The sequence below is a fragment of the Eumetopias jubatus genome, unplaced genomic scaffold (genome assembly GCF_037043125.1).
Source record: "Eumetopias jubatus isolate StellerSeaLion01/CBP00866 unplaced genomic scaffold, mEumJub1_p1.0 scaffold_10, whole genome shotgun sequence".
Lineage (NCBI taxonomy): Eukaryota > Metazoa > Chordata > Mammalia > Carnivora > Otariidae > Eumetopias > Eumetopias jubatus.
The window spans coordinates 12,860,491-12,886,768 of record NW_028274816.1 but is presented as its reverse complement, the minus strand read 5'-3'; the positions used below and the strand labels follow the sequence as shown (position 1 = coordinate 12,886,768).

Genomic DNA, 26,278 nt, shown 5'->3' with positions numbered 1-26,278 from the left:
GGCCAGGGGCTGGGGAAGGGGGAAACGGGGATGCGTCTCATGGGGATAAAGTTTCAGTTTTCCAAGAAAAGAGCTGCGGCTGCAGAACAATAAGAATGTATTTAAAACTCCTGAACTGTACCCTTAAAGATGGTTAAGATGGTAGATTTTATGTGTATCGTACCACAATTGAACAAGAATGGTATTTGGGAGAACAACCAGGCTTCACGTGCCTCGTCATCGGCTGTGCTGAGACGTGCACAGCACTGGCCACGGAGTCAGGGTTTTGGACAAATTTATGTAACTGAGTCTCATGGAGCCTTCGGATCTAACTTCCATTCCGGGAAAGTCAGGGTTTTAGAGGAACAAACGCAGTGAGGTCAGGAGGAAGCCACCAGACAGAGCCCGCGAGTGTAGACACCGCCCAGCGGGTGGTTTTGTCCACAAGGACCCAGGGAGGGTGGGTGACACAGATTAAGAGTCCTAAGAGCCATCGCCACCCCATACCAGTGTGGGCCTTGACTGGATTCTGGGTCCGATGAGCCAGCTGCCCCATATGGGGACAGTGGGACCTTTTATTTTATTTTAAAGATTTTATTTATTTGAGAGAGAGAATGAGATAGAGAGAGAGAGCATGAGAGGGGGGAGAGTCAGAGGGAGAAGCAGACTCCCTGCTGAGCAGGGAGCCCGATACGGGACTCGATCCCGGGACTCCAGGATCATGACCTGAGCCGAAGGCAGTCGCTTAACCGACTGAGCCACCCAGGCGCCCCCAGTGGGACCTTTTAGATTGGAATGGGCCATCACGACACTCAGAACTGCCACTAATCCTCCCGGGTGCCCTCATTCAACCACGATTGTGTAGAAAAGGTCCTTATTTTTTTAAATTTATGGTGAAATGTCTAGAAGCCATGTTTTATGAGATCTATAGCTTGAGAACAATTTAGCCCCCCCCCCCAAAAAAATAAATAAATAAAAGACAAAGCAAACACAGAGAACCGTGGACAACTGTCAAGCCCGGAGGTTAAGGCTATGAGTCTTCACCATCAGTCTCTTTACTTGTTGGTATCTTCTCTGCTTTTCGGAAAGTTTTTTTTCCTGTTTTATTTGTTTTACAGTTTAAATTCAAGGTAGTTAACATATAGTGTATTATTAGTTTCAGAGGTAGAGGCGAGTGATTCATCGGTTGTGTATAACACCCAGTGCTCATTCCATCACGAGCCCTCCTTAAGGCCCGTCACCCCATTACCCCATCCCCCACTGCCCTCCCCTCCAGCAACCCTTTTCTGAAAGTTTTAAAATGATCATCGTGAGCATACACGCATGATATCTGTTGTATGTTATTGTTGACCTCATCTGGGTGTCCTCTGGGGTTTCCTTTTATTTCTTAAGCGCCCAAGCAGAGGTCCCACCTGAAAGAGGGTGGCTTCTCCAGTATGCCTGAGGGGGTTTCTGGGGCTAAAGGCAGGGTCCAAGTGGCAGGGTTTGGGTGCAGGACGTGGCTGGGGCCACGGTCCTGGGGGAGACCCATTCTCCAGGGCCCACCCCTGGCCCCTCCCAGGGGCACCGAGCAAGACAGTACCTGAGACTGAACAGCCCCACCGGCCACCTCAGCAGACTCAGGAGAAGCGTCAGCTGTTCCAGGTCCAGGCAGCACTGGGTCATCCTGGGGACAGAGGTCCGTTACCGGGGTGGCCCTCACCGGGAGCCCCCAGCCCTCCCCTGCCCCTGTGGGTGGGCCTGGTGTCTCACGTGAGTGCCGTCAGCTGTAGGGCCTGGTTCAGGTTGGTGGCCAGTATGGGCACATGCTCTGGCCCGAAGCTGCACTGGCTCAGCCTGAGGGCAGAGGGGAAGGGGCAAAGCTGGGGTGAGGCCTGCTGGGACTGCTGTCCTGCTTCCTCCCATCTCCCCCAGGGCCTATGGGGTGCCCCACCCTGAGGGCAAAGGCCTGGAATCAGGGCCTGAGAATAGGCCAAAGATGTAGCTCCGGCTCTGGGAGCTTCCTATCTCTTAAGAGAGATCACCCCACCCCCTGCCAAGAAAGGGCCGGGAAAGTCCCTTATTGAGCCCTGACTCTATACCAGGCCCTGGGACAGCATCTGGGTGCAGCGGATGAGCTTGCCTTATATGCAGCATCTCATGCAATTCCAACCACATCATTTACAGGCAGAGAAACTGACTAACCCAAGGACACACAGCTGGTGAGAAGTAAGGGCCGAATTGGGTTTCAGTCCAAGCCAGCCTGACTCGAGACCCCAAACCCACACCGTGGCTCTCCTCCCCAGTACCGCTTTACTCCAGGCTCCCTTGGACGGAGGAGGCCTGGGATTCCTGTCGGGGGCCCACCCTCCTGGCACTTGTGGCCCTGGGTGGCTAGCAGATGGGCCCCACAGGGGGCCGTTCACGGTCATAGGAGAGGGACCCCTGGAGACTTCCACGAGAGGCCGACATTTCAGCTGGGTATGCAAGGATTGGGAGAATTTTATCTTGGAAACTACAGGAAAGAGTGTTGGGTTGAGCGCCTGGCGGGAAGGAAGCTTCATCGGGCAGTGTGTGCTCAGTGAGTAAGGAGTGAAGGTCCCTTGGGCTGAGTGTGTGTGTGCATGTATGTTGTGGGTGTGTTGTAGGTGTGTGGGCTATGTATGGATGCATGTGTGTGTGTTGTGTGTGTTCTGTGGATGTGTACGGGTGGCGTGTGTTTGTATGATGTGTGTGTTGTATGTATATGCATGTGGAGTGCGTGCATTTATGTGCATGGTGTGGGTGTGGTGTATCTGTGTACGGCTTTGGGGAGGTGAGGAGGAACACAATGGAAAGTGGCAGCCAGATCAGACTGAGGGAGAAGACCAAGCTAAGGAATTTGAACCTGATCCTGGGGGCAATGGGGAGCCATGGAAGGGTTCAGCACAGTGGAGTGCCACAGTCCAGTGTGTTCTGGGAAGATCCCTCTGGGTGCTGTGAAGTGAATGGATTGGGGGAGGCCTGGCCAGAGGCAGTAGCCCAGTTCAGAGGCCATGATCACAGCTGAAGAAAGACATACAGAGGAAGTGACCCGAGGCAGTGGTGGTGAAGCTGAGAGAGAGCGCCCCAGGCTACCAGTGGGTAATAATAACAGCAACTGATACAGAACTCAAGTGAGCCAGGTCCTTGCCGGGCACTTTATACATATCAACTCCTTTAAGCCTCATAAGAACCCTAAGGGGTAGGTCTTACTATTATTCCCATTTTACAGATGAGGAACTGAAACACAGAGAGGTTAAGTCACTTGTTCGAGGTCACACAGCTGGCAAATGGTAGAGCTCAGATTTACCCCCAGGTGGCTCCAGAGTCTGAGCTCTTAACCAGGATACTCAGAAGCCTCCAGGCTTATAATTAAGGCATGGCTAAGAGGCATCCATCAACGCAAAGGCCTGGCCTCAGGAGTGGAGGTGCGGGGGTGTTGGGGGCAGATCTGGGGGCGGCAAACCCAGGCAGTGAGCGTGAAACAGGGTGTCTGAAGGAGGAAAGGGCCGAGAGAGGGAGGAGGCATGGAAGCTGCCCCAGGGTCAGCTTCCTCTTCCCCATTCCCTCCCCTTGACCCCTCCCGCCCCCCCAGACCAGGCCTTACCTCAGTGTCTTCCCGGCCTCCTCCTGTCTGGAGAAGTGGATCCAGAAGCTCTGCTCAGAGCCCAGGCTGCAGAGAGAAGGGTGTGGGGAAGCCGGAGGCCCAGCATCCTGAGCCCCAGACACCAGGGGCTGCAGGCGGGAAGGGGGCTAGGCCCGCAGGGACAAGGGAGGGTGAAAGCCACAGAAGGAGAGACCACAGGGGTCCCCCCGCACATTCTGTGAGGACACTGAATCCTGGCCTCCCCCACCCGGTGACCTCCCTGGTCCCCATGTCATGCAGGCCTCGGAGGATGGAAACCATGATCCCCCGTTCTGGGAACCCTGAGACTCAGAGAGGGGTGCAAGTTGCCCCAAGTCACACAGAGGGGGCTGCTAAGCGTGGGAATCTTGCTTCTCCCCACCGTCAGCAAGTGGCACCAACGTCTTACTTCACGGAGGCCTCCCGGATGCGTGGGCAGGAGGGGAATGTCTTCACCAGGCCCAGGGCGCTTTCTAGGGAGATGTTGTTGTGACTCAGGCTGGAAGAGAAATGACGTTCAGGATGCGGGGGAGGGGCAGCACCTCAGGGCAGCCCTGCCCAGCTCCCCCTTGTCTCCTGTTCTCCAGCTGTCTGTCCCCTCCGGGAGGACTGTCCTCAATGTCCAGGTGTCCACTCTCCAGGTGCAGACACCGAGGTCCAGAGAGAGGCCAGAGGGGCACTCTCCCCACACAGGCAGGACAGGCACCCAGTCCTGCGTCCTCAGGAGCTGCACCCACTGGGGCTGAGACAGGGTCGATGGGGCCAGGCTGACAGTTCCAGCCCCAGGCGCTCAGGGCCACCCAGAGCCCAAAGCTCAGTTGCCTAGCAACCTGCTGTATCTGGGCTCAGGTCGCTAGTCTCCCAGATCACCGGGGAGATGGGCTGAGAGTGTGGGTGACTTCTTAGGGACCCTCCCTGCTGTGGGGACATCTTCAGATCTGTGTTCTGTAGATTTAGTCTTTAGAGGGGCTTCAGGGACCGGAGGGACTAGAAGTCAGGACAGCTGTTAGAGAGAAACTGTCACTTTCCTGTCCCAAAGTCAGCCTGGGTCACCACGCTTTAGTCACAGCCTCTCCTGGATGTCTGGAGGGGGCGGGGGATCCTCCTCCTGGCTGTGCTCCGGGCTGCTCATCACTTACTCAAGCGAACCGGAGATGGGCAACTGAGGCAGACATTCCAGGATGCACCTGAGCCCGTCGTCACCCAGCATGTTTGCGGAGAGGCTACAAGAGGCAAGAAGGGATTGGCAGTCCGACGTGCCCCTCAGCCGGAGCCCGCTCTCCACAGGTACCATCACCGCTACTCGACCCGCACCGGACTAGCTCCGAGCCACTGTCACCGTGACCGGGCCGCACCATGCTCACTCCCACTGCACCGGCATCTCCGGCACCCCCAGAATGATCGCCTGGCACACCACAGCTCCTGCGCTGCCCCCCCAGCACCACAGGTGAGCGGTCCCCCCCTTTCCCTGCAGTGCCTGCTGCCCATGCCCAGGGCCCCCACGCCTCCCGCAGGCTTCCGGAGTCAGAGAAAAACCCATTTGCCTTTACCACGCCCGTGGCTCACAACAGGTGAGAACGGCAACTTTGAACAAGAATAAATTCCGGAAAAAAGAAAGAGGTTTGGAGGCTGGGTTTCCCCAGGAGATTTCCTTCTTTTAATTCAGGAATGCAGTATCGGATGGAAATTGTACTTGAACACTTTATTTCCCTCCCTTGTAGCCTTCTACGGTCGTGCTACGCTTTCAGAATAATATAATCAGCGTGCCGTGGAATGTCGGATTTTTGTCCTGCATCTCTGACCTCATTTTGTCCCTGATGATGACATTTTGGAGGCTTTGTTTGCCTTTTTGGGAGAGGCTTTAAAAATTAAAAATTGGTTTGTCTCATAAAGCCATTTGATAAAGTAATCTTTACAATTAGAAAAACTTCCCTTTAGGGGCGCCTGGGTGGCTCAGTCGGTTAAGCGACTGCCTTCAGCTCGGGTCATGATCCTGGAGTCCCGGGATCGAGTCCCACGTCGGGCTCCCTGCTCAGCGGGGAGTCTGCTTCTTCCCCTGACCCTCTTCCCTCTTGTGCTCTCTCTCATTCTCTCTCTCTCTCGAATAAATAAATAAAATCTTTAAAAAAAAAAAGAAAAACTTCCCTTTCCAATTGAAAACAGAAAAACCCAAAGATGTACTGCTTATTAGGAATTTAAATTTTGTGTGCGCGTGTGCGTGTGCGTGTGCGTGTTACAGACAGCTCTCTTAATGTCCCACTGGTCCTAAGCTGGACGCCTAGTGGTTGTGAGCCCAGACTCCATCATCTGTGTGACCTTGGCTGTGTGACCTTGGGCAAGTTTTTTTAAATCCTCTCTGTCCCTCAGCACTCTCATCTATACAATGGGGACAACAGTACCTAGAGTTTTGGAAAGATAAAAAGACTACGTGAAGCACTTAGCACAGTGGAGAAGATGCTCAGGAAGTGTTGCCTATTTTTTTTTTTTAAAGATTTTATTTATCTCACAGAGAGAGACACAGCGAGAGAGGGAACACAAGCAGGGGGAGCAGGAGAGGGAGAAGCAGGCTTCCCGTGGAGCGGGGAGCCCGATGCGGGGCTTGATCCCAGGACCCCGGGATCATGACCTGAGCCGAAGGCAGACGCTCAACAACTGAGCCACCCAGGCGCCCCAAGTGTTGCCTATTTTATTTTTCTACCCATGAGGGGGTTGTGCTGTTTGGGCACCCAAGACAGGTCACACAGATACCACCTCTCAACAACGCGAGAGCCCACGAGGCCCCACCCCAGCTGGCTCTGAGACCCAGGCTGAGCCACTGGGTACTCTTAACGCCCTGCCAGGCAGACCATGGGATTCTCCATTTTGGTTCCCATCCACCAGCAGAGCTCTAACGTCTTGATCATCATGAGGCCCAGGGGCTCCTATAGCCCTTTCTTGAAGGGCTCCCCAAAGTAGATCAAGGGACACACCCTGAACTAGCCCCATCATGGCAAGAGTGGGGAGTGGATGGGATGAAATGGGCACAGGGAAATTTTATGGATGTGACCCAGGATGTGTCCCAGACCTCCCTGTTAGCTGGCCCTGAGAAGTGTTGAGTGCACGCACACACGCACATGCACACGCACACATCCACCCTTCCAGTGCCACCCAGGCACATGCTCCCGTGCTCCCGTGCTCCCCTCCCTCCTCCCCTGCCCCTAACTTACTCCAGCTGGTTGAGGTCTTCACATTTGCTCAGCAACCAGCACAGCGGCTCCACGTGCTCCTGACTGAGGCTACAGCCCGTGAACCTGCTGGAGGAGGGGCACCAAGCCCAAGGAGAGGGCGCTGAGCCACTCAGACCTCTGCCCTGGCTTGTCCTGGGTGTGACCTCCAGCTCCTGCGGGGCCCCACCCAAGGTTGGATTCTCTGGAACTATCCGTCATCTGCCACTTACACCTCCCGCACAGCAGATCCCACCTGGCACTCCCAGGCTCCATCACACGGTGGTGCCCGACCAGCCACACCTGCATCACTTGGGAACTCGTTCAGATGCAAATTCTAGGAACCCTGCCCAGACCCACTGAATCAGAAACCATAGGATCTCTAGGTGGTTGATTCAAGCTCAAGTTGGACAAGCAGGGTGGGAGGGAGGGAAGAAGGGTGACACCTGCTGTTGCCTTTGATACTGGAATTGAGACAAAGGAGATTCAGAGGCACAGACTCCCAGTTATAAGTCAAGGGGATGGAAAGTACAGCATAGGGAATATAGTCAATAATTGTATGGTGACAGATGGCGACGGTCCCCATCGCGGGGAGTACTGCCTAGTGCACAGAGCCACCCAATCACTAGCTTGTACACCTGCAGCTAGTACCGCGTTGTAGGTCAGCTCTACTCTAGTAAAAATGAATAAATACATAAATAGCCACCCACAGTCTGTCCGCCCCGGGGCGAGGAGCACTGCAGAACGGCCTGGGTTCAAGTCCGGGCTGCCCCCTTCCTGCCGTGTGATTGTAGCTGTGAAGCTTATAGGACGTGATGTGCAGAAGGCTCTAGAATGGAGCCCTGCAGATAGTCAACATATCTTGATTCTCCTATTTATGGTTACTTCACAGCTGAGGAGGCTGAAGGCCGACAGGAGAAGGGCCTGGCCCAAGGTCTCTCGGTGAGCCAGCGGCATCAGTTATCAGAAACATCATCTCTGTGTGCGAAGGTTGCCCTCTGCTCCGTCATCCCGCCTTTGGGGATACCTGCGGAGCACGGGTCCAGGAGCCGGCAGGGCAAGGACACCTGTGTCTGGCAGTGGTTCATGCTTTACACATCGTCTCAGTTAATCCTTGCAAACATCCTGCAATATGATGGCTCCCCCTTCAGCTGTGGAAGCTGAGGATCACAGACGTTAAGGAGCTCGTGCAAGGCGTCAGGCCCCGTGGAGCTGGGATTTAAGGCCTGGTGGGCCACTTAAGAAGTCCTTTTCCTTGGACCAGGCCCCTGAACTCTGGTCAAGTCTGACAGGCACTCCTTATTTGCCTTTGCCAAAGCCCGGCCCTCTCTGGACCTCTGCTTCTTTATGTTAGAGGAAACAAGTCTGCTTGCTGGGTCCTTTCAAGGAAATGCCCCACGGCAGCAATCTGTACTCTATTCTAGGCATCCAGGAGGTGGGTCTACTTGTCCCCAATACCGACCAGGTGCCAGGGCGCAGTTTCGGGGACTTACCCACAGCATTCGCCTTCCCGCTCCTTGCTAGACCTGAAGTGCAGAGTCACATGATACAGGGACCTGGAGCAGACAGCACCTGAGTCAGCTACCCTTGGCCACAGTCTCAGGATGCCCCTGACTCGGGTCCTACTGCCTCCATCCTACCCTCTTACACCCGCCAGACAGGGCGCAACCCTCCAAGACTAGACCCGGTCCCGGTTGTCCTAGGGCAATGCCCACCTGAGATCCACCTTCTGAACCCGTGGGCACAGGCTGAAGAGATCGGCCAGCAGGAGGGGGCTCTTCGGGGACAGGCTCGTCTCGCTTAGCCTGAGAAGGAAAGGAGCGGGGCCTTACGGAGGCAAGTTGGAGCCAGGCAAGAGTGGGCGGGCAGCCTGGACGGGCTGGGAGGGAAGTGCAAGACAGGAGAGGGAGGGCAGGCGGGTCAGCAAGGCAGTAAGGAGGAAGGCAGGGACTCAAGTGGGGCAAATAGGGACTTGGGTTTGTGCCCCAGTTCGGCTTATCGGCTGTGTGTCCTCGGGAGAGTCACTTAACTTCTCTGAGCCTCAGCCTCCTTACCAGGAAAACAGGATTACTCATGGTACACCGTCCCCTGGGGTGTCTCCAGGACTTAATTACATCAAGCTGGTGCACTGCCTGGCGCGATACCCGTGCTAGTTTTATTATTATATTGTTTCTGCCCTCAAGCACGGACTTAACAGGTGAGTCCTGCTGAAAGGAAGTGGGAAGCTTTAGGTCCTTGGAGTAGTTTCTGCGATTTGGGGCTAAATAACTCGTTGCTGTTGGAGCTCTCCAGTAGGGCGTTCCGCGGCATTGTGGACCTCTACTCACTAAACCCGGTTCCTTGCCCTCCCTCTCCCCGCCCTCTTCCCCCTGCCGTGACAACCAAAAATGTCTCCATGGCCATGTACCACTGGGGAGCAAAATCCGCCCCCCCGGCTGGGAACCACTGTCTTCGAGAAGGTGAGGCGGCTGCATCTTGCCCTCGGAGGCGCCCTGGGCACCCCCACTTCCCTCGCCCCCTAAACCCTCCCTCAGCTTGTCTCATCCGTTCCACTCTCAAGATGCACCCTGAATCGACCTGCTTCCGCCCCAGCCCCACCAACCCCCGGCCCCACCATCTTCGACTCTACATGGCCTCTTCCCTACTCTCATCTCCACTCTTTTTTTTTTTTTAAACTTTTTATTTATTTATTCATGAGAGACAGAGAGAGAGAGAGAGAGGCAGAGGGAGAAGCAGGCTCCCAAGGAGCAGGGAGCCTGATGTGGGACTCGATCCCAGGACCCTGGGATCATGACCTGAGCCGAAGGCAGACGCTTACCCATCTGAGCCACCCAGGCGCCCTCATCTCCACTCTCGTCCCCCAACCCCTTCTCTACCCAGCAGCCAGGCTGAGCTTTTGAAAACACACATCACAGGGGGCACGTGGGGGACTCAGTCGCTCAAGCATCTGCCTTCGGCTCAGGTCATAATCCCAGGGTCCTGGGATCGAGCCCACTTCTCCCTCTCCCTCTGCCTGTCGCTCACCCTGCGCGTGCTCTCTCTGTCAAATAAATAAGTGAAATCTTCACACACACACACGCGCATCACACACACACACACACACACACACACACACACACACACGCATCACACCTCTGTCTTTCAAGTCCCCTTGGACAAAAACCCCAAACTCCTCCTCATGGCTCTCTCCACCTCTCTCCCCTCTCCACCTCCCCTCCTGCCACAGTGCCCTTCTGGCTGTTCCTTGAGCCCACCAAGTTCAATCTCGCCTCAGGGCCTCCTACATGCTCCTCCCTCTGTTTGGAATGCTGTTCCCTGCTCTTCACAAGGCTGGGTCCCTTTCGTCCTTCGGGTCGAACCTTAGTAACCCTCCTCAGAGGCATCCCCTGACCGCCCTCACTTTTGCATGCGCTCTTGACTACATTACCTAGAAAAATACCTCATCACTGTTTTATTGTCCAGCTGCCCACTACTACAAGGTAAGCTCCAAGAAGACAAGGACACGGTCTTTTCTCCCCACTCTCTGCTGTGTCTCCAGCCCTCCAGCGTATGGACTGAGTAATACAGAGCGTGAGCCCTGGTGTGGGGCAGGCTGGCCACCTCATTCCAAAGACAGAGGAGATTTAGGGGCTTCATGCTGTGTGACGTGGGCACGGAGAAGTCCCTCCCTGGTCTGGGGTTTCCCACCTGCTCATTTTAGCCTACCACTTTGTGCGTCCAAAGATGCCCTTCCCGTCGTGGGGGCCATGAGTGGATGTGAGGTCTGTTGCATCTGCCCACCTCTGGAATGTCACCTGGCTGTTCCTTCCCTTCCCAGTAGGACACAGGGATAAGCAAGATCCTGGCTGTGAAGTGAGCTGCCTCGGGTGTCCCAGAGAGCCTCAGCATTGGTACTTATGTTGCTGTTATTAACGGTATGATTTAATTTCCCGTTGTATTTTTCCATCCCAGCTGCAGCTGCTTTCCCCCTGCTGGAAGAGTATTTAAAGTAAATCCTTTTTAAATTCTAACCAGTCTGCGCTGAAATTAGAAAGCAGAGTTTTAAATACTTCGGAGGATGCTGCTTCAGTTCCCCTTTGGCGGAGTTAGACGGTGACCTTTAAAAACTGGCGTGTGACACAGACACCACCTACATCTGTGACGTCCCTTTCTAGGAGCTGGTGACCTTTCCGTGGGCGAGGAGAAGTACAACAGCCCATTTGCCAGAGACCCTCCATTCTTCAAGGTGCCTGGGGAACACCTGTCTTTTGGAGCCCCAACCCTGGGGGAGGGGTTGGGGAATAGGAGTCCCATTTGTCAGATGAGGAAACTGATCACATAGCACCCCACCCCCCTTCAAGGTTAGTAAGGTATTAGGGAAGAGCTCCCAGCTGTGCCAGATAAAATAAAAGCCCAAGAGAAAGGAGTAACTGGGAAGGAAGGGATGGGTTTGCAAGCCAAGAGCCTCAGCCCAGCACAGGGAGATGGGGAAACCGGTCTTACTGCAGCAGGCTTAGCTGGGGGAGCTGGGGTAAGTGATGCAGCAGGGTCTCCAGGCTCTGGTCACTCAGGACCTCACAGGACAATCTGTGAAACAAAGCATCCGAATGAGGTGGGGGAGCCTTGGGGACAGCTAGGGGTGCACCCTCACAGCCAGAGCTCTCTGGACACGGGTGGCCCAACACATTCCCTCCAAATTCCGGGCCCTTGAGTTATCATTGAGGCTGAAGGGAAAGGAAGGGCATACAAGTTTGGAAAGTGCTGCTTAAACCAAATGAAATAGTTTCCTTTGCAGCAGGACTTCTCAGAGTTTGAGCACGCTGCTGGGCATTGTGACTTCCCCTGGAGCTCTAACACTTTTCCCCAAATGTCACGGAGTCGCAGGAGTATTATTTCGAGGGCCCCGGAGATGGGCGCTCTGCAGAAGACACTTGTTAGGAAGAGCAGGCCACCTTGACCCATGGTGAGATTAACAGTGGCCGCGCAGGCCCGCAGCCCGCCAGCAAAGGATCCGAGGTGCGAGTTAGCTTGGGTCTCTGTTGTCCGTCAAAACCAGACATACCAGCCGATCACTTGTCAGGATAATCCATCAGAACCCAGTCCACTTGGGAGAAACTCCAGATACCCGCCCTTTGGGGCCCGCCTGGGCTGCAGCACTGGGACAAGCAGAGTGCCTAACCGCCCTGGGATTTACAGAGCATTTGCAGGTGTCTGGAGCAACTTCCCCACTCCCAGAGGCCTTTGGGCTGTGTTTTCCTTATGCCTTCTCCCCCTCTGCCCTTCGCTGTCCCTGTTCCTGTCCCCTGCAGGCTGTCTTCCCCCTCACTGGGCCCTCCAAGGCCCTGGCCCACCTCTACTGCGTGGTTTGCTGATTGGGAGCGACTGTGGGAAGGTCAGCCTAGGATTCCGGAGCTGGGAGCCTCACGGTGGAACCTCTGTGCCCAGGAAACTCTATGCCCTCTGTCCCAGGACTGGGCCCGGGGCTCCAAGTGCTGGCAGAACAGGGGGCCTTTGCTGAGGGGTGGTCCGTCCGCAACACCTTCCACGTGGTTTCCCTCTGGGCCCCCAGTACACAGTGCTAGGACCTCTGGCTGGGTCAGTGTGCACTTTACACACTTTTTTTTTTTAAGGCAATAGCAACTTTACCCACTACATCTCACATGGAATGCCAGAATGTGACCAGGCAAAGCAGACCTGCAGTGGCAGAATTTGGGGAGGGGGCCCGAGCTCCATCACCCTCCCTAGCATCTAATTATTGGAGTTCGGCATGAAGTACATTGATTACGATATTCGGGTATGCAGTCCTAGCCCTCTATCGTTGGCAAAGTACTTTCATGCTATTAACCCACTTTTTCCAGCCACAGCTGAGGGACGGGGGCCCTCAGACCCCCATCTGTGCTCAGAGCACCCAGCACTGCCTGGGGCAGCTTGCACAAAGCCTCCCACTGTGGAAGGTGAACGACAGCAGGCGGTGATGTCCAGCTATACCCTTGTGCCCCCTCCAGGGCCTGGTGGTGCTTAGCAGTTAACACGACAGAAGAGTGCTTTCTGCAGCACCGGCTCCCGCCCTACTGGAGGCAGCCCGGGCATCCATCTAGACTCGAGAGGGGTGGCTGCAGGGCCCGTGGCACATCTCAACTGTGGAGGGTTACTATTAAAAGGCACGAATATAAAACAATAAGAGGCACAAATATTCAAATGTTGTGTAAAAACACATCAGAGGTAATCAAGGACAATTAAAAGTCCACGGGCTACTTGATGATTTTAGTATGTCATATAATCATGCTAATATTTGAGGTCTGATTGGAGGGGAGGGGGGATGGGGTCACTGGATGACGGGCATGAAGGAAAGCGCGTGATGTAATGAGCACTGGGTGTTATAGAAGACTGATGAATCACTGACCTCTGCCTCTGAAACCAATAATACGTTATATGTTAATTAATTGAATTTAAATAAAAATATAGAAAAAGAGAAACAACAGACCCCCCCAAATATTTTAAGTCTGATAATGGTTTTGTGGTTATACTAAAAAAAATAAATAGGGAAAAATAAATAGGGAAGCCTGGGGTGGCTCAGTTAAGTGGCCAGCTCTTGGTTTCAGCGCAGGTCATGATCTCAGGGTCGTGAGATCAAGCCCCGCATCTGTGCTCAGCCCTGAGCCTGCTTCAGATTCTTCTCTCCTTCTCCCTCTCCTCCACCTCACTCGCTCTCAAATAAATAAATAAAATCTTTTTTTTTTTAAAAAAGGGTACTTCCTTTTTAGCTACACATACTACAGCTGAAGTTAAGAGGTGTCGGGGGCTTGCTTCAAAATACTGTGTGTGCACGTGTGTGTTGGGGCCATGGCATGGTAATTACTAGGGAAGGTAGACGGGGACCTGAGGGTCCATCCCACTACTCACTCTTTTTTCATATATGCTCCAAAGTAGCCATAATATTTGGGGTTTTTTTGTTTGTTTTTTTAATTAAAAAGTAACTTCACAGTGGGGACATCTGACAAAAACTCCCTCGGCCAGGTGGTCAAGGTCAACATCAACAGCGCTAAGTTCACAGCATGCACCTCTGAGATGGGACGAGAAGCGTACTTCATTCACTTCTGCGGTCTTCTTCCCCCATCCTTCCCCCAGACCCAGAACCCCAGTTTACCCATCAGAAAAACATCAGACACACCCACACTGAGGGACATTTCACAAATTATCTATTGAGGACTTCTCAAAGCTGCCAAAGTCATGAAAAACAGAGACTGAGAAATCGTCACAGACCAGAGAGGCTGAGAACATGAGGCCTAAATGCCATGTGGCATCCTGGACGGGATGCTGGGTCAGAGAAAGGGTCTTAGGAGAAAAACTAGGGGCATCTGAATAAAGCCTGGAGTGTGGTGAATGTAGCAAGGTTGGTTTCTCAGTCGTGACAAATGGACCATGACGGGTGATATTAACCACCAGGGACCACGGGCGGAGGAACTCCCTGGACTAGCTTTGCAACTCTTCTGTAAATCAAGCCTTAACCTATTCTAAAATAAACGCTTTATTAAACGGTTCATGGACTCCACATCCCAGGGAAGTCACGATGTACTGTCCCGAGACAAAAGCTCGCTGTGGAGATCTGACACAGTAAAATCCCGTGTCTGTTAACGATGTCAAAACCCCCTTGTTCCGGGTCCCTATGTGCGTGCACAAGGAGAGGGGCATGGAAGGACGGACACCAGGTGACCGTGGATGAGCTGCTCACAAGGGCCAGGAGGGCATCAGAGATGGGAGCGGGAGAGCAAGAACAAAGACCGCCGGGAAGACCATGGAGAATGCAGCGGGTCTGTGGCTCTGACAGGCAAAAGACTAAATATGTGCACAGACAAGGTGGGTCACAGGGACCAATGACGACACTGACTGGATGTGGAGAAGGGTTGATTTAGGTGAGGCAGGCTTGTCTTGAATTTCTTTATTGTAAGGTAATTGTTGTAGTAAAATGGTAACAATGAGGACAAAGGAAAGAGGCTGCCCATTTCTGCAGATGACAAAGTGGAGACACAAGGAGTTAGAGCCACGTGCCCGAAGTCACCCAGCCTGTAGGTGGCTGAGCCAGGGCTCCTGATTCTAGTTCCAGTCTCTGGTCACAGACCTGGGGGTTCTGGGCTGGCTGAGTGGGGAACCAGGAGACGGAGGCCCTGAGTGGGGGCCCTCAGAAGTGACACGCTGCAGCTAAGGAGGCAGGCACAGAGGGTGCCAGGGTGGGGTTCCAGGGGTGGAGGGAGCAGACCGGGGCTCCCAGTTGCCCTGAGTTGAGCAGATGGCAAAGGGGAAGCCCCGGGCCCAGCGCAGCCTCTCCTGATAGAAGGGCAAGGTGCCCTATCGGGACGCAAGGAGGCTGCTACCAATAGGTGAGGGGTGGGGTCGGGCTACAGGGGCTGGGGATCAGGAAGGACTCACCTGGCCTCTAACCAGGACACGTCCACCCCAGGTCACCAGGCAGATGCCCACATTGTGCCCCCTCAGGCTGTGCCCTCCTTACTTACTTGACTTCCAGAGGCCCCGGGCACTTCTCCAGAGTCTCACAGAGGTGGGTGAGGCTCAGGGGATCCAGCTGACACTGCCTGAGGCTGAAAGGGGGCGGTGGGCCGGGCAGGGGGTCAGAGAGGGCCCAGGGCCCTTGTGCAGCCCCAGGGGCTCTCCCCTTCTCCCTCCACCCCTCCTCCTCCACCTCCAGGCTGCAGGATCCTCCCCTCACAGCGCACGCTCGGCACCCCAAGTCTCCCCTACAGCCTGATCCCCACCACTCAGTGACAGTAAAGGATCCCCAGTGCGTAGCTGCCCTCACTCCATTCCAACGCCTCCCCACTGCCCCTGCCTGAGTCTGGGCCACCACTGTCACTTGCCTGGACCACTTTAACACCCTTCAACTCCCCTCCTGCCTCCCTGCAATCCTTCTCCGCCTGCCAGTGGCTTCTCCGCCCCCCCCCCACCCCGCATCTCCCTCCCCGGCTGCCCCGCCTCCTCCTTTTAACAGTGCAATCTGACCACGCCTCTTAGGCGCTTAAGCCCCCTGTGGCTCCCTATTACTCTCAGGCTAAAAGCGAAAGGGCTTTCCTACAGCCTCACTCGCCTCCGCTGGCCCTGTACATGCCCCAGCCACGCTGACATGCTTCTCAAGAGCTTTTCCTCCTCAGCTGACCCACCTGCCTGGGACACTCCTCCCACTCCTCCTCTGGATAAGCCTGTTTGGGCCCCAGCCGAGGCATCTCTCTTCCTAGGTAAGGAAATCAAGGCCCAGAGAGGGGAGGGGCCCAGCCATGGTCACACAGCCATGGCAGAGCTGGGAAGTCTTCTGAGAAAACAACGTGGAATCTTTTCTCTGGGGAGAACGCTGGGCCCGGCAGCCCCCCTCACCAGCCCTCATACTGGCCCCCTTTCTTTTCCTTCTCTCGAACTCTCTTTCCCCCCAGGCCTAGCCCCCAGGCTCTCGTTACTCCCTGACTCTTCACCTGTATCGTGATTACCCCCCAAAGAGAAGTGGACAAAACAGTACCAGAGGCTCCTGCGGACGCGGGGCTGACGAAAGGCCAAGAATTGGGCTCCAGCCGGGAACTCTGGCAAAGATCCACCAGCCAATTGATCCCTTGGAGTGGGGAGACCATTTTGAGAGGAACGTTCACATCACGCACATGGGAAGACAAGACACAGAAGTCAGGGCTGAAGGGGGCCTAGGGATAATCCAGTCCCTCCCTGTACAGATGGGGAAACTGAGGCCCATGGAAGGGAAGTCAGAGTGAGAAAAGCCAACAACTTACACCTGTCTGGGTGGCAGCACCTGGCTAGGTCAGGGGAAGCCAGGACAGGGAGCCCCTCCTCTCTCTGATCATCCCCGGGCTTCCATTCTCTAGGCTTTGAGAACCCAGAGAGTTCCCAGAAATGGGGACCCTGGCCCAGGATGCAAGACCACCCTGGCCTTGGGCCACTCCAGCTCCACACAGCCCAGCTGGTCTGGCAATGCTTTTCTCTGATACCTTACAGTGGTCCCACTAGGGGGCAGCTGGGAACATCTGTGCAGAACTAACAATCTGTTGTTGACTACAAAGGTGTGGAAACTTTTTCAGAACACAAACGGTCCTTGGCTTCTCGAACACCGTACACTCTGAGTGTGAAGGGCGGTGGCTCTTTTGAAGTCGGGAGTCTGCAGAGGTCTGCAGAAGTCCCGAGGGGCAGAAGCCTAGCCACCCTCCCTCCCACTCAGCAGCCCTGAGCGGGCACCTGTTCTGTCGCATCCCCCCCCCCCCCCCCCGCATCTCCCTCCCCGGCTGCCCCGCCTCCTTTCCAGAGCTAAGCGGCTGATTACTGCGAATGGAGGGACACAGGGGTACATCTGCAGAAGGGGTGCCAGACCTGGGTGGGCTACTCTAGGGCTAACAGTGGTCAGCACGGGGCTGGGGTTGGGGGCACCTGTAGGAAACGGAGGCCAGGGGAGAGGGGAGCCCATCCTTCCCGCCTTGGAGCTCTCCCTCCTCACCTGCCTGTTCTGTCACCTCTCAGGACGACGTGCTGGCTCTCTAAGCTGCAAACAGAGAGGAGGCAGCAGTCTGAGACAGACAGACAGACAACCTGGTCACGGAGGGCCTGGAGGGCGGCCCACTTTCTCAGCAAATATAACAATATTCATACTGAGCATAGTGACACGGATTGAAGCACATACAAAGCGCAGCACTGCCAGGACCTCCTTTTATGCTCACGACAATGGTGTGAGGTAAGAACTGTCCTTACTCCTCCTTAACAGATGAAGAAATGGGTACAGAGAGGCTCAGTGACCTGCTCAAGGCCGCACAGCAGGTAAGCGGTGAGCCTGGACTTGAACCTGGTCTGTCTGTGCCCACACCTCCCACTCTTGGAAGGGGAAAGGGGGGGGGTGGAAATGGGCAGACCCCACTGAAACCATGGCTCATCTGCCCGGCTTGGCCCTGGGCTGCCTGGCCAGGTGGCTTCCCTTCTAAATTCTCATCAGCTCCAGAGACCCCATGATCGAGACTGGTCCTCGAGCACTCAACCACCATCAGGGAGCTTCTGGTTTCCATCAAAGTCTCCCAGGATGATCCACAGAGTGAGCAAGGGAGAGTCGCTGGATCGTGTCCCATGTCAAACTTGGAGGGATGGGAGTGTCCTGGGGCTACTTTCATTCATCTGTCCATTCATTCATTCAGCAGACACCTGTCACACGCTCACGGGGCCTGGTGCTACGCAGGGCCCCAAGGAGGCGACACTGTGAACAGGACAGATGGGGAAGGTGGTGGGAGCCGATGGCCCGTGGGGTCAGAGGGCAGGGCGGGGGCCCAGAGGCACACTCACCTGATGTCCAAGTGGAGGAGCCACTGCAGAGTTGAAAAGCACGGGGTCAACATGAACACCGCATCCAGGGACAAACTGTTCTCACTGAGGCTGGAGAATCATAGGGGTGATGTTGATGGAACTCACCCAAGACTCACAAACGCCCTCTTTGTTGGTCAGTGCCCAGGGCAGGGGAGGGCTGTTCCTGAGTCCAGATGACAGAGCTCACTGAACCCCAAATGGCCAGAGGGCACCTCTTCTAACTCCCCATTGTACAGATGGGGAAACTGGGGCCCAAAAAGCAGCAAGGTCTTGCCCAAGGTTATGAGACATGCTGACGACAGAGCTGAGATTAGAACTCTGGTTCTCTGGGTCTGCGATGAATCTGGAGAGTGCTTTCAGGCCGGAGTTGTGCCTCAGTTTCCCCACCAGTGCCCAGTGCAAAATGAAAATGCAGGGACTCCTGTTCAAAAGGCAGGAACAAAGCTTTTCCTTTCTTTCGGGTCTGTCAATCTGTCATAGTGTTTTCTATTTGCCATTTAATGTTGCAGCCCTCTGGCCCAGGTACGGGTGGATGAGTGAGGATCTCACAGGTTGGGGGCTCAGACTATTTCACAGTAGTGAGAAGGTCACAGGGGGATTTGCCCCAAAGCACCAATCTCCATATAATTTGCCTACAATGGTGAGGCCTTCCTCCCCACCCACAAGCAGGCCCAGAACAGGAACAGAGGTAACCCCTTCTTCCCAGATTCCCCACGAAGACTGAGCAGGAAGGGCCCTCTGGCTACAGCACTCATTCTGTACTTGTAGCCCAAACCAAAGCCCCCTCCCTCTGATATTTTAGGTGTTCCCTGGGAACCCGGGGCCCAGAGAGGTGATGGAACTTGCCTAAGGTCACACAGAGAACCTAACAGTTGTGAGCTCTCCCCAGGGCTCCTCTCACTTTAGCCCCCAAGAGCTCAGGAGGAGAAGAATATGTGGGAGCCCAAAGTACAGGGGCTTTCTAGCATCCAGAAACTCTGGTCTGTTGCAGGCAAAGTCTGGAGGCTCCTGCTCTCCTCCCAGGGCCTCCCTCCCGCATGAACATCTCCCCCCCTCTGCTCTCCAGCTGCCCTGGGCACCCTGCTCGGGCATCTTGTCTGGTACACATCCTCCCCAGTCAGCCTGTATCCTAGGAACAGCCCCTCCCTGCAACCCAGGGCTGCCATTCATTAGGGTAACTGACCGTTAGCTAACGCTTCCCGCCCATGCTTGCACCGCCCCAGGTGGCTTGGGCCTCCCAGAGAGCCTGTGCAGAGCCACAAAGTCAGGTTCAAGAAGTAAAACCTTGGGACAGCAGCTGGATCACTGAGTCCCAGAGGCTCCCTCAATGAGACTCACAGCAGCTAACTACCCTTTGTGAGCACTTACCCCGTGCCAGGGACTGCACCAGGAGATTGACATGCGTTCTCTGATTTAATCTTTACAATAACCGGGGAAGGAATGAGACAGGACACAGAACACCCCCTCCTCACCCCCACACCCGTCTTCCTGATGAGGACAAGCGTCAGAGGCTTTGTCTAGTTGGCTACTCACTCCAAGGACTGCAGAGGTCCCAGCCCTGGGAGCAGCTGGGCCAGCTGGGCTGCGCCTTCATCCCCCAGAGCATTGCCTGAGAAGCTGGGAGGGGTGAAGGGGCAGAACAGGTTAGTGGAGGGTGGGCGTGGGGCCTGTAGGAGCTCTGTGTCTCCACCCCTGGGAGACAGCTTCTCCTGAAACTGGCACTGGGCCCTGGGCTACCAGACCAGATCTCAGCAGATCTCACACAGGTCCGCTGGAGTTTCCCCCACGTTTTCCATCCTGAGGTTTGTGACCCTTGGGGGTCCGGGAGGGGCTTCAGAGGGGTCATATGTGGGGACCTGCATTTTAGGGGGAAGGGTCACAACCCTCCCCGGACTCTCTAAGGGGTTCCTGATTGCAGCAGAGAAACACCACTGACCGCAATCTTAAAAAAAGTCAAAACAAAACCGCCCCCACCAACACCCAGGGCCCGCTGGGCTCCACCCACCTGCCCTCCACCAGCAAATACTCACTCCAGGTGGGTGTGGCGGCATCTTCCTCTCAGCGCCCTGCAGAGCTGCTCGAGGTGCTTGGCTTGCAAGCCGCAGTGTGTCAGCCTGTGGAGGAGGAAGCACAGCCCCTCAGGACAGAGGCCACAGTGGCCACCGCCCCCAGGCACACAGGGACGCACCGACACACAGCACACACGCAAGACCTCCTGCACCGGCAGTCAAGAGCTAGAGAGAGTCAGAGACACAGGGAGACCTAGATGGAGAGACACTGAGATGAGAGACAGAGGAGACGGATGCAGAGATGCACACGCACGCACGCACACCTATGCACGCATGCACAGGCACTTACACATGCACGCGCGTGTACACACACAGTGCCAGGGGAGGACAAACGGACGATGACAGAAAGGGCAGCAAAGACAGAGAAACAGAAAATATGAGAGAAACAAGCAACAATAGAGACAGGGAGATTCAGATGGACACAGAATAAGAGAGAAGGCCAGCAGAACATCGACGGGAGCCCTGCGGGGGCTGAGCCCAGCCCCAGGATGAGGGAAGAAGGTGACACATGTCCCCATTCTCTCCATCCAGAGTCCCCACGACCCATCAGCTGCTGGAGGCCAGGGGAGCTAAGAGGAGTGGGGGCCCCCTGGGTGGGGAAGGTCACTGAGGGGGCTGCCCCGTGAGCCCCGTCTCTGGTGGGCTGAGCAGCGGAGGTGGGAGGCAGGGAAGCCAGGCCACAACTCCTGGATACGGCAGGTTGTGTCCTCCAGGGAGCCCCTGGGGCTGGAGGCCTGGGGACAGGCTTTGAGCAGAGGAAGGGAAGAGGTAGGAACCACACAAGGCCGGCAGGCCATCTCTGCACCTGATTCTCGTGGGGCGCAGGGGCCGCTCAGAGGGCGTCCGGCACGTCAGGCTGACCCGAGGCGCAGCCCTGGAGGGACACATACCATGGCCAGGCTGAGCACACTCCCCAGCCACTGTCTCCGAGTCCACCCTCAGCCTCACCTCCCGCCGTTCAGTCTCTACACAAGGCCTGGAGAGGGCAGGCCCTGGTTCCACCCGGGCTTCTTGGCTTCCGGGCTGTGTGACCTGGGACAGATCACGTAGCCTCTCACCGGGACAAGGTATGTGAACCGCTTTAGTGCGGTGCGTGCCAGAGGGAGCCAGAAGTTTCTAACCAAAAGCAGAGCTGCAGGCCAAGCACTCTGCAAATCCTTGGGGTTTATGCTGAAGGACCTCAGTGTCTGGCGCTTGGCTCCCAGCTATGTCACCGCTACCCCAGTCGGCCATTCTGCGTCACAGGGCAACGGGGAGGCAGTCTGTCCTGTGACACTCCCCCTCTGGGCTTCGTCCCTTGCCAAGCCTGCTGGCTTCCTGCTCCTTCGTGAATTTGTCTAGGTCCCCTGAGAGTTGAGTGATGCTGTCCAGCCGTGGAGGTCAGGCAGGGTCTGGGCCTGGCTCAGCACAGGGCCCGGATGAGGTTGGGCCCTACCTCTTCTGGATCTCCTTCAGCTGCTCCTGCTCTGGGGCAAATACGAAGACCGCAGTTTTGTGCAGCACGCTGCAGAGGGAGAAGAGAGGAAGAAGGAGACAAGAGGCTCACAGGGGCCCGGGGGCCATTTTCTAACCTGGCCTGGAGGGACCGCAGAGGTACTATCCCCTGCCTCTAGCTGTGGCTACTTCCTCTGACTCTGCTGTGACTTCCTGAGCTTTTGGGCACCTGAAAGCTTTCTACCACAGAGATTTTGCAAACTTATCAACCCTTGTTTCCTGGAAAGCCCTTGAAAGAAAACTTCAGTCCTGCCTTTTCTCTGTCTCAGGCTGAAACCCTCCTCGCGGGCGCCTGGGTGGCTCAGGTGGTTGGGCGTCTGACCTCGGCTCAGGTCATGATCCCAGGGTCCTGGGATCGAGTCCCGCATCGGGCTGCCTGCTCAGCAGGGAGGCTGCTTCTCCCTCTCCTTCTGCCTCTCGCCCTGCTTGTGCTCTGTCTCTCTCGCAAATGAACTTTAAAAAAAAAAAAAAGAAAGAAAGAAACCCTCCTCGAGGCCTCTGCTGTGTGCTCGCCCAGAGAACCCTCAGCTGAGGGTGCTCACCCCAGTTCAGGGAGGTCACTGCTAGCTCCAGGACAGCTGCCGACAGTCTACATGGGGCTGTAACTTACAGCAGGAGCATCCCTAACCTTGCCGGTGTAAACTGAATATTAAATACACATTTTTTTAAAGATTTTATGTATTTTTTTGAGAGAGAGTGAGAGAGAGAGAGAGAGCGCAAGCAGGGGGAGGGACAGAGGGAGAAACAGGCTGCCCACTGAGCAGGGAGCCCGACGTGGGGCTGGATCCCAGGAACCCAGGATCATGACCTGAGCCAAAGGCAGACGTTTAACAGACTGAGCCACCCAGGCGTCCCTAATACACCAGAGTTCATACTTCTTCCATGTGGAGAACTTACAAATTATAGTAAAGTAAGAAGAAAATAAAGAAAAATCACCTACCACCTCTTCCATCTGTCAATGACCGCTGATAACATTTGGGAATGGGTTCTTTAGGTCTTTTGTTTTTTATTATTTTTTTACTTTTTTTAAAGATTTTATTTATTTGACAGAGACAGACACAGCGAGAGAGGGAACACAAGCAGGGGGAGGGGGAGAGGGAGAGGGAGAAGCAGGCTCCCCACTGCAGCAAACCCGATGCGGGGCTCGATCCCAGGGCCCTGGGATCATGACCTGAGCTGAAGGCAGACGCTTAACGACTGAGCCACCCAGGTGCCCCTAGGTCTTTTGTTTTTAAAATGCAACTGATATTCTTTCTTTTTTCCTTTTTCTTAAAAAATGGGATTAAAGGACAGATTCTTGTTTAAGAATTAGTTTTTCAAGGGATAGGTGAAACGGGTGACAAAATGTTGGTAATTATTGGTGGGAACTGGGGTGTTCGCCATTCTCCCTCCCTTTTGAGTATGTTTGGGAAGCTTTACTATAAAAATGGTGAATTAAAATTATACTACAGTCATCGCTCTGGACTAAAATTGTACCTTCATCATCACTTTTCATTGAGTTTTTCTCTCTGAAGGTAACTCAGTTTACTTACCTAATATTCAACTGCTGTATATTTAAGGTATGTTCATTTTTCCCTACTATAACTAACACTGAGGTGAATATTCCTGTATCTAAATGTGTTTGCACCAGCATGCTGACTTCTTTAGTGTAAATCCCTAGAAATGAATGGAGCACCATTTGGAATGAGCTAAGGATCCTTTATTGGATCATTATATACATATACAGTGAATCAAGGTCCCCTAATCTCTCTTTTGGGTTAATCGGTGTCTCTCTCCTTTGAGGGGTGTTTAAAGCAGGGACCACCCTACTTGGTTAAGAGCCCCTCTGGGTGGGGGCTGTGTTGACATTAATTAGCATCTGCCCTCAGCTCCCCAGACTGAATCCTGAGACTTACAGAAATAAGGTTGGGCCTTGTCTCGTGTCAGGTTCCCTAAGAAGCAGAGCCTGAGCCTCTGAATGGGGCAGAGAGCCAAGTTTCATTTGATCACTTGTGTATGTGATATACTGAAGGCCTGCTTGGGAGAAGCTGGTAAGGGACCAAGGGAAGCAGAACAGAGCAGGTCTTTGGCCTGATCCCACAGGGAGCTCTGGAGCATGAGGGCACCAAAAGTTTGTCCTACCCAAGGCAAGGGGGCTGGACAGTGACACCTCTGCCTCTCTCACTGGCCACTCCTGGTTGGGGGAATTGGGAGGGTAACCACCCAGGCACCACTGGCTCCTATTGGCCCCGGGGTAGTTCCCTGGAGAAGGTATAAACTGAGAGCAGCTGGGAAAAGAGGGTGTGGGCAGGGCTCCAGCAGCATCTTCAGGTCCCAAAGGCCTGGCCCAGAAAGAATGCTAAGGTCTTAGAGAGAATGGTGGGAGAGCCCCCGAGCTCCAGGCTGGAGGCAGGAGGGGGTAACAGTGGTCCACTGGGAGGTCCTACCTGATGTGTAGGTCTGCCAGGGCCTGGCACGTGCTCACCGCACTCAGCACACAATGCACCCCGTCCACAGAGAGCCCGTTGTCGCTGAGGCTGTGGGGGGGGGGGGCGGGCAGTCAGCAGACAGCTCAAGTCCTCAGGCCTAGACAGCTCCAGTCCCCTCCTCGTGGCACAAAGTAGCTTGCTGACCGTCACTCTGGGGATGTCCTGGGTCCTTAACCAGGGTGTCTCGAAGGATTCTGGCCCACGTGGATGAGCCAAGAGCTGCATGACTTCGTGCCCCACTCAGAGAATAAGGTTCTACAGCTTGAGTGAGAAGTGACTTACCGTTTTTACCTCTCTGAGCCTGTTTCCTGGTCTGTCAAATCACCACCATTTTAATCCCATTTTACAAACGGAGAAACTGAGGCCCAGAGACATTAAATGATGTTAAGGCTACTAAGTGACAGAGTCAGGACTGAACTCCCAAGGCAAGGCCCCAAACCACTGTTACTCAATCTCAACATTCCCCTACCCAACCCACGCTTGATGCTAAAACCTCAACACATCCCACCCAAACACCACCCCACCTGATACCGTGTAACACCATAGCACATCCAGCAGCCTACTACCCTTTCTTTCCATCCCACCACCCCAACAACCCACCCCTTTACCTCGGGGCACTGTGCCCCCACCCTAACACGCCTCTTCCCACTCCAACACCACAAAACCCATCCACTCCAAACCCTAATGAAACACCCACTGCAACACCCCACCACACCCCAGGGCTGTTGCAAGGATGAACTGGAACACAAGCCCCTGATGTACGAGGAACACGCTCTACACACCCAAGGGGTTTTAGTAACTGGAACTGAGACAGAGGCAAAGGCAAGTCATGGGCAGACCGCTCCAACTTTGCTGGTGCTGGGGGAGAGGTCAGTGGAGAAGCACTAGGCCACTGCAGGCATGCAGATCGGGGTGGCAAGGACCAGCTGGGGCTCTCTCCAGGGCTCCCCTCCCCATCACCCAATAGTGACGCTGGCAACTCACTCCAGATTCCTGGTGATGTGCAGCTGAGATGCGGCCTCTGCCATCAGTCGACAGCCTTCATCGTCCAGCTGGTTTCCTGAAAGGCTGAGACAGAGGGGCCCGATGCCTTGTGCTGGTGGGGTGGGGTCCCCCCTAGCCTCTGCACTCACGCAGTCCCTCCTTGGCTTTAGCCAAAGCAGCACTCCAGTAAATGAGCCCTAATAATGATGGATGCTGCACGGCTGTGTATGACGTGCCCTGTGCTGTCCCAACTGCTTCTACCATTACTGGGCATTTAATCCTCACAAGGACCCTGTGGAGCAGACACTATTATTATCCTCATCTTACTGATGAGCAAACCAAGGTTTAGAGCATTTAAAGCACCTCCTAAAAGGTGGACTTGGGATTTGAACCCAGGCAGCCTGATTTCAAGGCCCCACCCTCAGCTGCTTTTTTAAGCTTCAACCTGCATAATTGCTTCTTATGATAAACTCCATGGTTATAGGGGCATCAGATCTACCAGGGGGATCAGGGAAGGTTTCCCTGATGTTTGAACTACTTGCTTGAAAAACTAGGAGCTCAAAAACAAAACAAAAAAAACCAAAACAAAACTAGGAGCTCAATAGGTAAGGGGCGGGAGAGAAATGGGGGAGGGTGTTCCTGGTATTGGGAACGGCTCATTCAAAGGCCCTGGGGCATAGCTCACTGGCAGAGCTGAAAGGGAGACAGTGTGTCAGGATCAAAGATTTCAGTGGCAGGACAGAGTCAGATGGGCCTTGGTGGGTTGGAGGCAGCGTTTTAGATCACGCAGGATTTTAGGATTTGGGCTTCAACTATGAGCAGTGGGAAGGAGTAAAGGGGGGGGGCAGGCAGCAGTGAAATGTAGTTTACTCTCTGCCACGTGGAAATGGCCAGTGTGGAAGCAGGAAACCCAGTGAGGAGGCTGATGGGGTCATCCAGGTGAGGAGTGAGAGTGGTTTGGCCTGGGGAGCTGGATGAAAAGAGGGTGGTGTTGAGAGCTATGTAAGTGGTAGGTGGACTTGGGATGGGCTGCCTATGAGGGGAGGACAGGGAGCTGAGAGATGCCTGGCCTGTGTAGCCAGGTGGGTGATGGGGCCATACTGTGGGTGAGTGCACCTGGGGCAG

General features: G+C 54.8%; 1 protein-coding gene across 10 annotated transcripts in view; it reads right to left on the bottom strand.

Moving 5' to 3' along the window:
• The window catches only part of NLRC5 (NLR family CARD domain containing 5), a 59,660-nt gene that overhangs the window by 15,732 nt on the left and 17,650 nt on the right, over positions 1–26,278 (bottom strand). For 5 of the 10 annotated variants that reach the window (XM_028091267.2, XM_028091304.2, XM_028091281.2 and 2 more), the window contains 19 exons: positions 25,154–25,237; positions 24,128–24,217; positions 21,643–21,711; positions 21,013–21,081; positions 20,169–20,252; positions 19,672–19,755; positions 18,118–18,207; positions 17,288–17,332; positions 16,310–16,399; positions 15,300–15,383; positions 11,290–11,373; positions 8,523–8,612; positions 8,301–8,363; positions 6,811–6,897; positions 4,744–4,827; positions 4,014–4,103; positions 3,587–3,652; positions 1,732–1,815; positions 1,562–1,645 (listed from right to left, as the gene is read on the bottom strand). In XM_028091267.2, coding sequence (XP_027947068.1) covers positions 1,562–1,645; positions 1,732–1,815; positions 3,587–3,652; positions 4,014–4,103; positions 4,744–4,827; positions 6,811–6,897; positions 8,301–8,363; positions 8,523–8,612; positions 11,290–11,373; positions 15,300–15,383; positions 16,310–16,399; positions 17,288–17,332; positions 18,118–18,207; positions 19,672–19,755; positions 20,169–20,252; positions 21,013–21,081; positions 21,643–21,711; positions 24,128–24,217; positions 25,154–25,237 — 1,521 coding nt within the window. The remainder of the gene's footprint in view (positions 1–1,561; positions 1,646–1,731; positions 1,816–3,586; positions 3,653–4,013; positions 4,104–4,743; positions 4,828–6,810; positions 6,898–8,300; positions 8,364–8,522; positions 8,613–11,289; positions 11,374–15,299; positions 15,384–16,309; positions 16,400–17,287; positions 17,333–18,117; positions 18,208–19,671; positions 19,756–20,168; positions 20,253–21,012; positions 21,082–21,642; positions 21,712–24,127; positions 24,218–25,153; positions 25,238–26,278) is intronic. The other 5 variants (XM_028091276.2, XM_088027385.1, XM_028091288.2 and 2 more) reach the window with 3 other exon arrangements.